Source organism: Pleuronectes platessa, chromosome 6 (genome assembly GCF_947347685.1).
Source record: "Pleuronectes platessa chromosome 6, fPlePla1.1, whole genome shotgun sequence".
Lineage (NCBI taxonomy): Eukaryota > Metazoa > Chordata > Actinopteri > Pleuronectiformes > Pleuronectidae > Pleuronectes > Pleuronectes platessa.
In genome coordinates, this window is record NC_070631.1 from 11,502,269 (window position 1) to 11,516,209 (window position 13,941).

Below are 13,941 nucleotides of genomic sequence, written 5' to 3' on the forward strand. Positions count from 1 at the left end.
GATGACGTGGCCCTGCAGAAAGTGCAACTGCTCTTTGTTCAATGTGTGCTTGTCGAAATTAATGGAATTTACAGTAAATATCCCATTATGTTGCTATGAGTCTGTCCATGTCAGTAAGCTGATACTGTGAGGGGGAAAATTCGTCTTGAGGGTTCAAAAGTGCACAGTGTGTGTCATTTATAAGCAGATGTGGAGCTTCACTCAATGTGCACCGTGTATTTTGGAATCTGTGTGTGTGTGTGTGTGTGTGTGTGTGTGTGTGTGTGTGTGTGTGTGTGTTTGCTCACGTACATCACTTGTTAGTATGCTACCTGGGATTAGTGACATGTGGAGAGTCAGACCAGATGGCCATATTTTATCTGTCTGGATCTGGCACCAAAAAAGCTTCTAAAAAAACATAACGTCATATTTTTGTAAATAAGACCGGCTTAATCCTCACTGGGAGAGAGGAATGCCAGGGTGTGTGTCTGTGTGTGTGTCTCTGTGTGTGTGTGTGTGTGTGTGTGTGTGTGTGACCTAGGTAAGCAGTGGAAGGGATAACACTGCGTGAGTGTACTTCATTGCTTTTGAGGTAAAATGAAATGTTCGTTTCATTTAATTCAACCTGCTGCAAAACACCTAGTGACTTTCAAATCCCCTCTGACGGACCTATGACCTTTTGAATTTCATTTAGCAGTTAAAATAATAAAAAGCCTGTGTGTATTTGATTGATAACTTTGCTCTGATAGTTGCTGGCCACAGCTGCATGTGTGGCGTGTAACACTTTCATCCAGACAGACTCACACTGGCACATCAATCTTTTTGTCATGGCCAGTAATGTGACATGTCTTCATTTTTCTTTTTTTTGACCAGACACATTAACTAGGAGCGTTCAGTCTTTGTCCACATTTGGAAGTGATGCACTTTAAATGACCTGCTCCTCAAGATATAATATACCTGCATTTAGATTTGATTTAAACCAGAACATCAGCAGTCGTCTGTTTGTCTGTCTGATTCCATCAAACTGCGTTTTTATTTATCCCTCTGCCTGAGTACATAACACAAGTCGCACCTTCAGCCTTATCAGTTTCATTGCCTCCAGTTAAGTCTCTGTGCTGTTTTTAGCTGCTCCACTGGAAGTTTTTAATTCATCAGGAGGATTTTTGGCTGTACTGGGCTCATGCTGTTGTTGCCGTTGTTGTGTGCGTGCGTGCGTGCAAGCGTGCGACCGTGAGTATGTGCGTTTGTGTGTGTTGTCAAAAAGCCAGGGGAGGATTTTGGTCCCAGCTGCTGTGCACTGGGACTTGGCCTGGAGCCTGCAGACACCCATGTCAGCATCAGCAGCAACGAGAGTGCACGTAGACAACAAATCTCCTCCAGACAGACATATGGAGGAGGCATGGGTGATATGAGCAAACTTATATTAAGATGTTTTATTTTACATTTTTGGGCAGGATATTGAATATCAGCCATGTTTAATTTAGTTTCACCACATTTAAATTGACTAGACGTGGATTTTTAATCTGCACTAACATTTTATGGTTTATTCCATGGTTTAAGTATATTGGAAAACTGTCAAGTACTTTTTTTTTGCGATTCTGCTAAATGACAGACAATCTAACAAACCATGACGAAAAACACAACCTCTTCTGTGGAGACAGAAGAGATCTGAAAGTCAGGTAACAAAGACAGTTGTAGTTCGCATCAAAAAAACAACTTTTATCCACTTGAGTCCCTGGGGCCTGGTCTGTATTGTTGCACTATTTTAATGTGTTTAATGTGTGTGTTTGTGTGTTGTGTCTGCACTTGCTCTACTCTGTAATTGACCTGTCCATCAAACAGTCTCCATCACAGCATCATCAAAAGTTATTCAGCAAATTAGTGAAGCAATAAAGGACATGATCATTTTCAGGCTGTAGAATTCACACACGCACACACACACACACACACACACAAATAAACACACACATGCAATAAAACTACAATCTATTTTTAGCTCCATTACTGAGAAGCATTGTTGGCTCTGGTTGTGCGAGCTGCATTACCAAATGGACATTTGTAATTCATATTTTAGTAAGTGATGTAGAAGCTCAACAGAGAGGGCTAAGGTTACGATATTCGGATAATAGATGTTTGATAATTAAAAATGTATCTTCAATTACCGTAATACTGGGTTTTTAACTAACAACAATTTGAATCCCAAAATTGTAACTAGCAATTATCTTGAATAAAAATTATTATTTGCACAATTAATATGAATCCATATTATGCTTATCAGATCTTTTTCCTTTCCTTTATTGTGGTATAAAGCTTTTTATCTAAATGAAGCCACAATATCAACTCTGATCACCACATAATGGTCGATACATTTCTTAAATGAGTACGATTTCTCTCTCTCTCTCTCTCTCTCTCTCTCTTCCTCTCTCTCGCTTACACACAGACAGCCTGACACACTCACTCAGACACACAAACATCGTCATCGGACAAGTGTGAACTCTGACTGGGTGGACATGGCTCAGTTTGGCATGGTTAAGTTGGCAGTGTGCAGCGCGAATGATAGAGACGCAGAGAGGAGCAGTAAATTACTGACAGAGCCGGTAAAAATTTAATTTTTGAAAAGATCCAAAATGATAACTGTAAGCAGTCTTGTAGTGGAGCTGTGCATGGCTCCCTTTTGAAGCTCTTGTGCATGAGTTATCATGGAGTGGAGCTTTAGTGTGAAGGGCCTGCCCATACCTGTGCCCAACCACCTGTCAATCATGATGTTTATCTAGTTTTTACAGCATCAAATAACTAATTAAAACCAAACTTACCCTTCAGTAATTTTTATATTATAAACCTGCCCAAATAGGGGCACTTTAAAATGCCACAATACTACATCAAATCTAAAAGAAAAAATGAAACTTCGCGAAAATTCTGTAAGGAAGCGACGTACTTTCAATCCCAAGCACAGTTTTCAACTATGACAAAGCTCCACCACCTCATTCTTGTCTCATCCAATCACATCCTGACAATTTGCCTTTAGCCTTGTTAGCTGTCACCCTAATGTTGTCTGTTTCTTCGGTTGTCATCCATCTGTCATTTCAGCAACAAGAGGTTTTGTGTCTCACCTCTTCACCTCGACTGTGGATGCCTGAACTTCTACCTTCTGTTCAGAAGTTTCCTCTCATGAAGTCACACTTTATGACGTTTTAGTTCAAGCTCATATGTGAAAAAGGAAAGAGTCAACTATGCACATTGAGAATCTGGACCCAGAGAATTATTAGCATTTCAATTGAAAAATAATCATTGAATTAATCTTTTTTTAACCAAAATATACATAAATCAACTACTCATCCCAACTCATGTAAGTGAAAGTCGTTTTAGACGCTGAACCTTAACTTTAGCTTTAATATAGTTTCGTTTCTATACATGGATTCTGAAGTTAACAGAGAACATTTGGTCGTAAATCTGCACATTTTTGTGTGTGTATCTGTGATGGCTCACTATCATATCTGTGTTGATCTGACGGAAGAGATCCCTCGGCTTATGGCACTGAGCTGCCCAGCCTGCATTAATCTGCTTAATAGGGTCAAAAACTCCGGTCCTAAAATATCAGCTCCACCAACCCATGCCCTCACACAGTCACACACACCACCACCACCGCATCCACCAGCGTGATCACAGGATCATAACAAATGCTGCAGCGTGCAAGGTCAAACATATTGTATTTACTTGCCTTAATGTGAGAGTATCTCCGGTGATAGCACTATATAGTACCCCCCCCCCCCACACACACACACACACAGGGAGCGCACTTAACAGATACGCCAACTGTGCTCAGCTGCAAACATCTGGCACACTGCAGATTTATTCATGTGATAATGAATATTAGTCAGTCAAGTGTGTTGGAATTTGGATTTCAGTGTGTTGACGGGAGTGAACAATCATTTAAAGACAGAGATAATTTAGGTTAGTTTGTCATTTATTGCACAGAAGGCACAGGCATTGAAAATACTGCATTGGAAGAAGCTTCAAGTATATTTACATCACAATATGGAGGATGGTGTAGCAGTGTTTGTGTGGAGCAGCACACTGAAGTACTTAGAGGTTAAAGAACTTGTCTAATGAGAGTCTCATTTCTGTGACAAAAGTGGACCTGACGACCAGTTAGATTAAATGTGAAATATGCACCAGGATCAGCTGCAAGCAAAAGATCACTTGAAACTTTAATGAAGCCTCAACCCTGAGTGGAATTACTCAGGGATCTCTCTCACACACACACACACACAGACACATGATGAAAAAAAGAAAGTGGAAAACCCCCCCATAACATTGTACCGACTAATGTCAGACAGACATAATGGCCGTAATACACTAAGCTTGATCTCTTTAAAAAACCTTTCATGGCTATAAAAGATCTTAAGTGGGCAGTCTTGATCCGCACCAAAAGCAAAATGGCGAGAATGTGTTGTCTCTTAATGAGGAGCAGGCAGAAATGTGAGATCAGCTGGAGAGAGTGAGTGTGTTGCTGTCCGTATCTTTTTCAGTGATGTGTGTTAAACTTTCATAAACGTCGCTTCAGATTAAACACGTTACTGGAAATTAATGAAAGTTGTTACTGCACTCGTCTCAAGTTGTTCACGTTTGCATCGGTTAATGCAGCAAATCCTCCGCTGCATTAATCAAAACAGAAAAGGGTTAATTGTTACTCAGTGTAAATACAATGTTGTGATGTCTGATGATGGCATTTCTTGCTGACCAGCTAGCAAAGCCTTAGCTCGCGGTTAAGCTAGATCTGCCTGAACATCTGCCCATGTTTACGCACATGTGGTAAAGTCACAAGGTCAAGCTCACTAAACTGCACAGCTGCTCAGCTCTGCATGTAAGAGCATATTTCTGATGGAGATTCCCATGTTGGCCCACACATTAAGTTTCCCCCCTTAATACTGTATGTGTGCAGGGCTTTCCTTTGTTTATCTTGCATCAGAGCTTCATATGTAGAACGACTTTTCATGGTTTTTTTCCACCATGTCTCCCCGTGTATTAATAGAGTGGTAAGAATAGTCATGTGTTGGCGTGGGCCCCATATGACACCTCTTTTTTTCGCTGTCCTACCACGAGTCAAGGTCACGCTTCCTCCTCGGAAGCATTTTGTCCTCACTGCTGCGATACACAGCTGCTACTGTCTGGCCAAGGCTTTTCCCTTCAAAATATGAATGTATTACACTGTATGGTACGTGTAGAATAATGTAAAAGTTTATCTTAGATGATTTAAATTTTTTAATTTTTTATCTTGTCATTAGTTTGATCTTACGGGATAGTTCACCCAAAAATGAATATTCACTTATTATCTACTCGCCACTATGTCGATGAAGGTGTTTGAGTCCACAAAACACTTTTGGAGTTTCAGTGGTAAACAGCGTTGCAGCCAAATCCAATACAATTGAAGTAACTGGTGACCACTTCTTCAAACGTAAAAACAACAACAGAATAAAAACATAAAACGTCTCTATACTGCTCTTGTAGTGTCATGGAAGTGTCCGTAAGCCCCAACCTTCAAATTCGACTTGAAGCGTCATTTACACAAGTTCTCGCGAGATTAGATCAGCGAGAATTTGGCTGCAGTAACTATAGGAGAAGGATAACAGCGGACATTTCGGCAAAAAATATGGTTTAATGGACACAGTTGAATGTTAAACGCCATATTGCTTTTAATCTCGGCACAATCAGAGTTTCTGTTTAGTTGTTTAAGTTAGCCATTTGTTCCACTACACCTCTAATTCAGATTAAAGTAAAAAGTACTTTTGCCAATATGTTTACTGTGATTTATAAACAGATTTTCAATGGATTTTAGAAAAAGTTTTATATCATCCCTACATTTACTGTTTCATTGTCCGTTTAGTTTAGTTTGGTTACTTTCACTAGAACTCAGTAGAGCATTAAAATTTGTAAGATCTGAATTATTATTATTTTTAATTGACAGATATCAGTTCCCTTAATATGCCTGATTTCCCTCTCATCAAGATCTATGAATTATTACGCAGTGTTATTGGATATCCCCTATATTTCAATCCTTCCACCAAGTTTCGTGGAAATCTGTAGAGTGGTTTTTGCATAATCTTGCTGAGAAATAAAGGAACAGATGGGGAGGAACATAATCTGCTTTCTAGAGGTAAATATGCAGCACATTTGTTGTGATTAATTGACAGTAATTTAAAATAGAATCATGATCAAATGTCTAAACACTTTAGAGAAAAGAAAAATCCTGTTTCAAGAGGGTAAATAAATATCAAATATCCAAATAAATATTGATGTGAAGTTGAATGAGCCATAGTTTAGCAGTGTTGACATGACTCTCCACAGTCGTTGTTCACACATACTCGTGAAGTGGAGTGGCAGCTTCCCGGCATGCCTGTGTGCACAAATACATTTTACAGCGTGAAGACAGGGAGGTATGTCAGAAAGGCAGCTCTCTGACTCTGTCACTCGCTCATCGTTCTTTCCCTCTCAGCCATGTCAGACACGTTAATGGATTTGTTAAGCGTCAATTATTAATTGTGTTACTGTTATTAAGTCAGATATGGATACTGTGTGTGTGTGTGTGTGTAAGCATGTAGAAATCGGAGGATCTTATCGCACTGTTCCACTCCATTGGGCCTTGAAAACATCACCCAGATCAAGATGTGAGACAGTTTATAGGACACCTGGTCCACTGCAGTCACACACAAGCACATCCACAAAATGAACAGTGTTTAGCATCAGATTCTTTTACACCGTCTCTCTTTTTGTCCCTTTGTTCCTCTGTGTGCAAGCCTGTTTAAATTCATTGGTGAGTGTGCTTGTGTTCACATTTGGCCTTTGCCACAGCTCTAGTTTCTACTTCAGCGTAAGGTTACCCAATGCTGTCTGTGATAGATTAGTCATTGTGATCCTGATTGTGGCCTTAGCAGAGAGCAGCCGCCGTGGCAGAACATGTGGAGGAGCCTTTTCTCCGCCTTCCGTTTGACCTTTTTACAGAATATTATACACATGTGCCTCGTAGGCTTCTTCATAGGTCAGGTAAGGTGTGTGCTGCTGCTTGTAGCTTTGTCTGTTAGCATGCCTGGGCTGTTTGTACTGTATTTCTATTAGTGTTTCTTTCTGCAACAGAAAGAGTCTAAAGAGCAGATGAAAGTAAATTCCTAAACCAGAAAATCTCGATAGATCTTGGTAGAGACCGATCGATATGTATCGGTTGGGAGATAATACTGCCCAATATCACTGATCTAGCTGTGTCAGCGTTTTTGCTGAAATTGAAACTTTTAAAGAATATCCAATGCAGAAGAGTTGTGCATTTAAATTTTAAAAAGATTCAGATTTTAAGTATTCGTTGTGTTTATGTTTTCCTTTTATTTACTCCCGAATATCGGTATCGGCATCCCCCCCCCCCCCCAAAAAATGCACATTGATCAGCTGGAGTTCTCGGCCACGACTGTAATTATAGGTAAATGGCTAAATCAGTGCAACCCTCTTGATTCGTTTCAGAATAATGTACCTTTTTAATTACTTTTAGAGACACAAAAAACAAATTAGGAATTCGAACGGCAGAGAAATATCATTGGCTAATTTCTATATTCTGATCTATGAAGTCATTCCAGTCAAGGGTTGAAGATCGGAGGAGAGAGGGGTTGGATTGATCATTTTAGCTGAGTGGTGATCTGTCATCAAAGCACGTTTTTTTGTTTCCATCATTCTTTCCTCTTACATACAATTGTCTCTTTCCCCCTCATCGTCATCTGTTTCTTCTCTCCTTGATAAACCCTCTGTCCAGTCGTGCTCTCTCATCATCCTGTCCCTCCATCCACCCACCTATCAACTGCCATTCTCTGTCACTGTCACTTTCCTTCCTCATCTCATCCCACCGACATCCTTACCCCCCAACAATTTTCATGTCATCCTCCTTATTCACTCAGCTGGACTCTCCTTCCCCCCAGCAGGATTGGTATCACTGGAGTTTTAGGTGGTGACTCATCTCTGGAGTCTTTAATTAAACATCTGCAGGCGTCAGCACTCGATCACACACATGCACACGTGTACAGAGTAAGAACAACGCACACACAGATCCACACTCAGACGAATGCCTCCTCACAAGTCAGCTTGCATATGATTCATGTCTTTATGTTAATGAAAGATGCATTAAAGAAAGTCGTGAAAACAAACAGCAGAATAGAAACAGTCAGACTAATGTATTCTGAAGGCGAGAGGACATTAAGGGGCACGGTCTAGCTTATAAATGAGCCCTGGTGTCTGGAGGAAGTGAAGTCCATGCTATCGCAGCTCAGACATTTAATTATGCACTAATGTATGCACGGCCTCGGTGGTCCTGTACTACCCTCTCCTCTAACAGCCGGACTTCAGGTCACTCTAACAAATAAGCCCTCCATTAGCTACACTTACGTCCAAATGTTTGGTCACTGTTTTATTTAATCTTCTTTTCATTTTCACAGTTACATGACTCATCACCGTATCTCCAGAATAACAGACTGTGGAAAGAAGTTTCAAAGACTTCACTATTACGTCTGTCTTTCCAAACTGGTCAAATCTCCTCCTCATGCCAGCGTTACTGCTTAATCTCTTCTTTATTTATATCATTCTCTAGCAAACCTCTTCTTCCTTTTTCTCCCCTCATTTTTCCGTATCTGCAATTCTCACCCATCTTTCTGGTGCTGGTCGTTTCCAGAGAGATGGGTGTCTAGGAAATGAGGAGTCATGATAGTATATGTACTTCCAGACATAATATGCTTGTCAGCCGATGAGAATTTTCACAAAACAAACCCTTCACCATTGACAGGAAGACACTAAATTTATTTTTCTCTGTGTCTCTCACTCCGCAGGATGGAGAATTCGTCCTGTTAGTGTAAGTTCTGCTGACGACAGGATTCTCTGGTTCTCCACTGCTGAATCCTGTGACTGAGTCGCCAACCTGTCCACTTGTGTGTTTGTGATTGTCTTACTCTGGGGTATCAAGGCTTGGCACTGGCTGAGCTGCCGCCATGGAGGTGGCCCTGGTAGACTTTGAGAGACTGGAGGAACTTGACGGCAGTCTTGAGGATGAGGCGGACACCTATGCTGATGAGACCACAGCTCTCACGGTGGACCTACCCCCAGAGGACAACAGCTCAGGCGGCAACTACCTTCTGCGAGCTTCTCAACTTTCCTCTACACCCTTCCACCACAGTACTGTGCCCTCCTGCATTTGGGAATCCACCTCATCTTCACCCATTCAACAAGCACAGACACTGGTGGTGCCCCAGTCCCCTACGATACCATCCCCAAGCAGGCAGGGGCGCAGTAGCTGCGCCAGCCTAATCTCCAACTGGAAATTGCTGCTAAGTAGTGAGGGCACTAAGGAGAGTGAGACTATCTTCAATCGGCTTGCTAAAGAGTGCTGCGAAGATTTATTCGCCGATAAACCTGGGTTCGATAATGGAGAACAGAAAGTCATCATTAACATTGCTGGTCTCCGTTTTGAGACGCAGTTCAAAACATTGGACCAGTTTCCTGAAACCCTGCTTGGAGACCCTTTGAAGAGAATGGAGTACTTCGATCCGATGAGGAATGAGTATTTCTTTGATCGGAACAGACCCAGTTTTGACGGGATCTTGTATTACTACCAATCAGGGGGTAAGATCAGACGACCAGCTAATGTTCCCCTTGATGTGTTTGCAGATGAAATTGTGTTTTATGAGCTTGGAACTGAGGCCTTGGAGCAGTTCAGAGAAGATGAAGGATTTATAAAGGATGTTGACATACCTCTACCTTCTAATGACGTGTTTAAGCAATTCTGGTTACTGTTTGAGTACCCAGAGAGCTCCAATGCTGCCCGGGGTGTAGCACTTGTGTCTGTTTTTGTTATTGTCATATCCATCATTATTTTCTGCATGGAAACTCTTCCGGAATTTAGAGATGACTCTGACCCAGTTGTACCCACAGCTCTACAACCTTTCAACCAATCCAGAGGCAACACGGCTCCACCTGGTGCCAAGACCACAACCTTCTCTGATCCCTTCTTCATCATTGAGACCGCCTGCATCAGCTGGTTTTTCTTTGAGCTCCTAGTGAGGTTTTTGGTCTGTCCCAGTAAAAAGGAATTTTTCCACAACATCATGAACATCATTGACATTATATCCATAATCCCCTATTTTGTTACTGTGATTACAGAAATGATCACAACGCCAGAAGTGAACTCAGGGCAGAACATGTCTTTGGCCATTCTTCGTATCATCCGCCTTGTCAGGGTGTTTCGTATATTTAAACTCTCGCGTCACTCCAAGGGACTGCAAATCCTGGGACAGACTCTGAAAGCCAGTATGCGTGAGCTTGGCTTGCTCATCTTCTTCCTCTTCATTGGAGTCATCCTTTTCTCTAGTGCTATCTACTTTGCTGAGGTAGATGAGCCTAACACACAGTTTGTCAGCATACCTGATGGATTCTGGTGGGCTGTGGTTACCATGACCACTGTGGGCTATGGGGACATGTGTCCCATCACCTTGGGGGGCAAGATGGTGGGCACCCTGTGTGCCATCGCAGGTGTGCTGACCATCGCTTTGCCTGTTCCTGTTATTGTCTCTAACTTCAACTACTTCTACCATAGAGAGACAGAGGCAGAGGACAAGTTGCCGTTGAAAGATGCTAATGAGAAAGACATGAAGGCTGAGACAGAGCAGGGTAGCAACACCTCGCTCAATATACCCAATGGCATCTGGCAGACATTCAATTAACTGAAGGACTGTTAAGAAGAAGAACAAACTTCCATAAAGCAGTGTAATAATTTTTAAGATATAGAGAATATGCAGAGATTTAACTTTCATGATTTGTCTTGAAGAAGGACTTAGTGAGGTATCTTGTTTGTATACTTAAAAAATATGTTTTATAGTAAAATACAGGGAATACCCTAATTACCTCTTTAGTGTCTATTATGAGAATGACACATTGTAAATATCAGAGAAGTCATGTTCAAGATGTCAACATATTACAAGTTTACTTTGTGTTAGGACAATTTGTTTGTTAAGCATAAAAAACCCTTATTGTCATTCTTCAGCAGTATATATGTTTAAAGATGTTTTTTATAATTGTGGTCTTGTTTGTAGTATCTTGGCCATTAATCCTAATGCTTATAACATTTTGCGCACCAGCTTGACTGCTGAGATTTTGGACACACGGACTTGAAACACAACTTTAAAAAGAGTAAAATGTCTTCAAGGGCCATGAAAGTACAAGAGTTATACAGGTTTTAACCATACACATTGAATGAAAGTAAAAGAGAAGAGTTAAATGCCACCTGCCCGCTTGTTATTCAGAGCCCCTTCTTGGCTCAATTTATAGGAATGACCTTTCTAAGGCAAACTACTAGTGTAAAGACTTTAAAATGTTCCGTATTGGTTTTCCACAAGATTACAAAGACTATACTGAGAGTCAGTTTTTGATGCTTGAGACATACTAACCCTAACCCTAACCCTAACCCTAACCCAACAGATGATGCAGCTTCCTGTAGATGTGCAAAATCATCAAGTGATAGGACTGATGGCCAATCCTACTCAAATAGGACCACGGTTGTTTGAGAAAACATTGCAAAACACAAATATCTCAAAAACAATTTTTCCGTAAAAATGTGTATCTTGTATATATGTTGTTGGATATAGCCCTGCTGTATTTATTTATTTATTTTTAAAAATGTCTCACGATTTCATTGTATTTATTCATACTCTCTGATATGTATCGTGGGTAACAATACTCCACTAATTATGTTGTCTGACTTCACACTATGTATTTAATGGAGTGCCTTAAAATACGTATTTAGGAAACTGTTAAACTCGCCATACACCCATCATCATGCATATATACTTCTTGTTTTTCCTTTCAGCTTGGTTGAAATTGTACAAGTTGTTCTCCATTCTGGCATTTGATTGTGAGAGTTATTTTCCAAAATGCTCTCCGACACAGAAATGCATTCTGACCTGAATACAGTCTATTGGAGCCAAAGTACAGCAAAGATTGAATCTGTTTGGGAAGCGGATACCTTTTGGATATCATGCAATAAACATCATCACCATCCATAATTGGACATCATATTGACAAAGTAAAAGTTTCAGTTACAATGTGATCAGAAAAAAAAGAGAAAGTAGAGAGAACCCAAAGATGACTGTGAATACAGGGTACAAAGGGAACTGTTACAGGGCTGTTGCAGGACTAATTGTAAATTATGCTGTGTTTATTGCAATGTTTTTTTTTGTATCTTGTATTTACTGATTATAAAATAAATGTTTGAAAGTAAGTGGCATGTAATTATAGCTCCAGGATGATATTATCTCAAAATAGCTTTATTCTTGTATAATGTCTGGATATCCGGTTGAGCATAAAATCGAATTAATATTCACACAAAAAAAGTAAATTTACCACCATCCTAAAAAAATGTTCATTGTTTACAAACACAAGTTATTTCAGATTAAAGTTAGCTATTGTGTAAGTTTTTAACCTTTATTTGAAGTTAAAAAACGTCAGTTGTCTGTTACCAAATAAAGTCATATTTTTAGTTGGTTCATCAATTACATTTTTCAGTGTTATATGCGTCTTCAAGGAGATGATACTTCAGCTTTATGGATATAAAGATGATTACAGTGGTTATACACTCTGTCCATTTTAATGATATGAATGTCAGTCCCTTGTCTGTAAAGTCACAGTTAAGTAGCTACTCAGAGGTAGACTGGCCTGAAGTGATGACCTTGTGATGTCACGACTACATCAGGTGAGAGTTTATCACTCCAACAAGACCATTACACTGTATTTGTATTCGTACATATCAGCATATGACTTAATGTTATATTAATGCAATATATTCTGGAATTTTGATAATGTGGTGGTCTGATGTTCTTTAGAAGGGTGTGTGTGTGTTCTTGTACAGCTATCTTTGGGAGGACCAGTTGGAGTCTACAACCTACAGAGTGAGGACATTTTGTGAAAGTGAGGACCTTTTGGCAGGTCCTCACTTTGTGACCCCAATTTAATGTACTGTTTGGGGGTTAAGACTTGGTTTTATGGTTAGTGTTAGAATAAGGGTTAGGTTAGGTTAGATTAAGGGTTAGGGTTAGGCATTTAGTTTTGATGGATAGGGTTGGTGTAAGGGGCTAGGGAATGCATTATACCAATGAGTGTCCTCACTAAGATAGCTGTACAAACGTGTGTGTGTGCGCCAGGTTACAGAAGAAGAAAGTAAGAGGTGTCGGTATTCTTGTAATTTCTCTCTATCTCTGTTGATGTTTACCTCCGGGGAAGAAAATGCCCCATGTTTTATACGATTTCGTCATTACTCTCAGTAGTGAGTCTCTGCTTTCACCGTTATGTGAGTGCCACACGCACACACACACACATGAAAAGGTAGAGGTCACATTAAAGCAAGTGAATCAACAGTGTCACTGGAGATCTTCCAGACAACAACAGGATGCCAGTCTCTGGATGACAAGGAGTAGATGGGCTGTTAATGGTGGCCGGCTCCACCCGATACCCTTCTCTGAGGACTGACCTCAGAACCTTGTCTCGGCCTGAGGAGGCTCCTAAAACCTAAGGCTATAGATTCACTTCATAGACTTGAAGCGATAAATTGTGGAATAACTCCACAAACAGTAAAACTGCTTCACAGTCACCAACAAGACCCTAAAATAAGTTTTTTTTCTTGCTTCAAGTTTGATGCAGTGTGAAAAGCAATAGACCACCCGAAGAGGGAACATGTGAATTAAATTTCTTAATACAAAATAACAATAAAAAATCGCTGTCATGCACTTTCCTATGAAGTAGCTGGTGGGACAAAGGGGAAGATCTCTTGTTGACAAAATGTTTAAGGATACATAATCCGCAGTCGTACGACGGTGTCTAATATCAACATCTTTTTCTGTGACTAATATCTTGATATTCAATTCCTCTAAATTATGGGCAAACTTAGAACAT

The 13,941-nt window shown here is 40.3% G+C and overlaps 1 protein-coding gene across 2 annotated transcripts; it reads left to right on the forward strand.

The window, feature by feature from the left end:
- The first annotated feature begins 8,993 nt into the window (after window positions 1-8,993).
- kcna10a (potassium voltage-gated channel, shaker-related subfamily, member 10a) lies at window positions 8,994-11,336 on the forward strand. 2 transcript variants are annotated; one of them, XM_053424731.1, is made up of 2 exons: window positions 8,994-9,056; window positions 9,237-11,336. In XM_053424731.1, exons 1-2 carry the CDS (start codon window positions 8,994-8,996, stop codon window positions 10,719-10,721), a joined length of 1,548 nt encoding a protein of 515 aa, XP_053280706.1. In that variant the 3' UTR covers window positions 10,722-11,336. The 2 variants fall into 2 exon arrangements, with proteins under 2 accessions (XP_053280706.1, XP_053280705.1); XM_053424730.1 differs by having other exon boundaries at window positions 8,994-11,336.
- The last annotated feature ends 2,605 nt before the right edge of the window (window positions 11,337-13,941 follow it).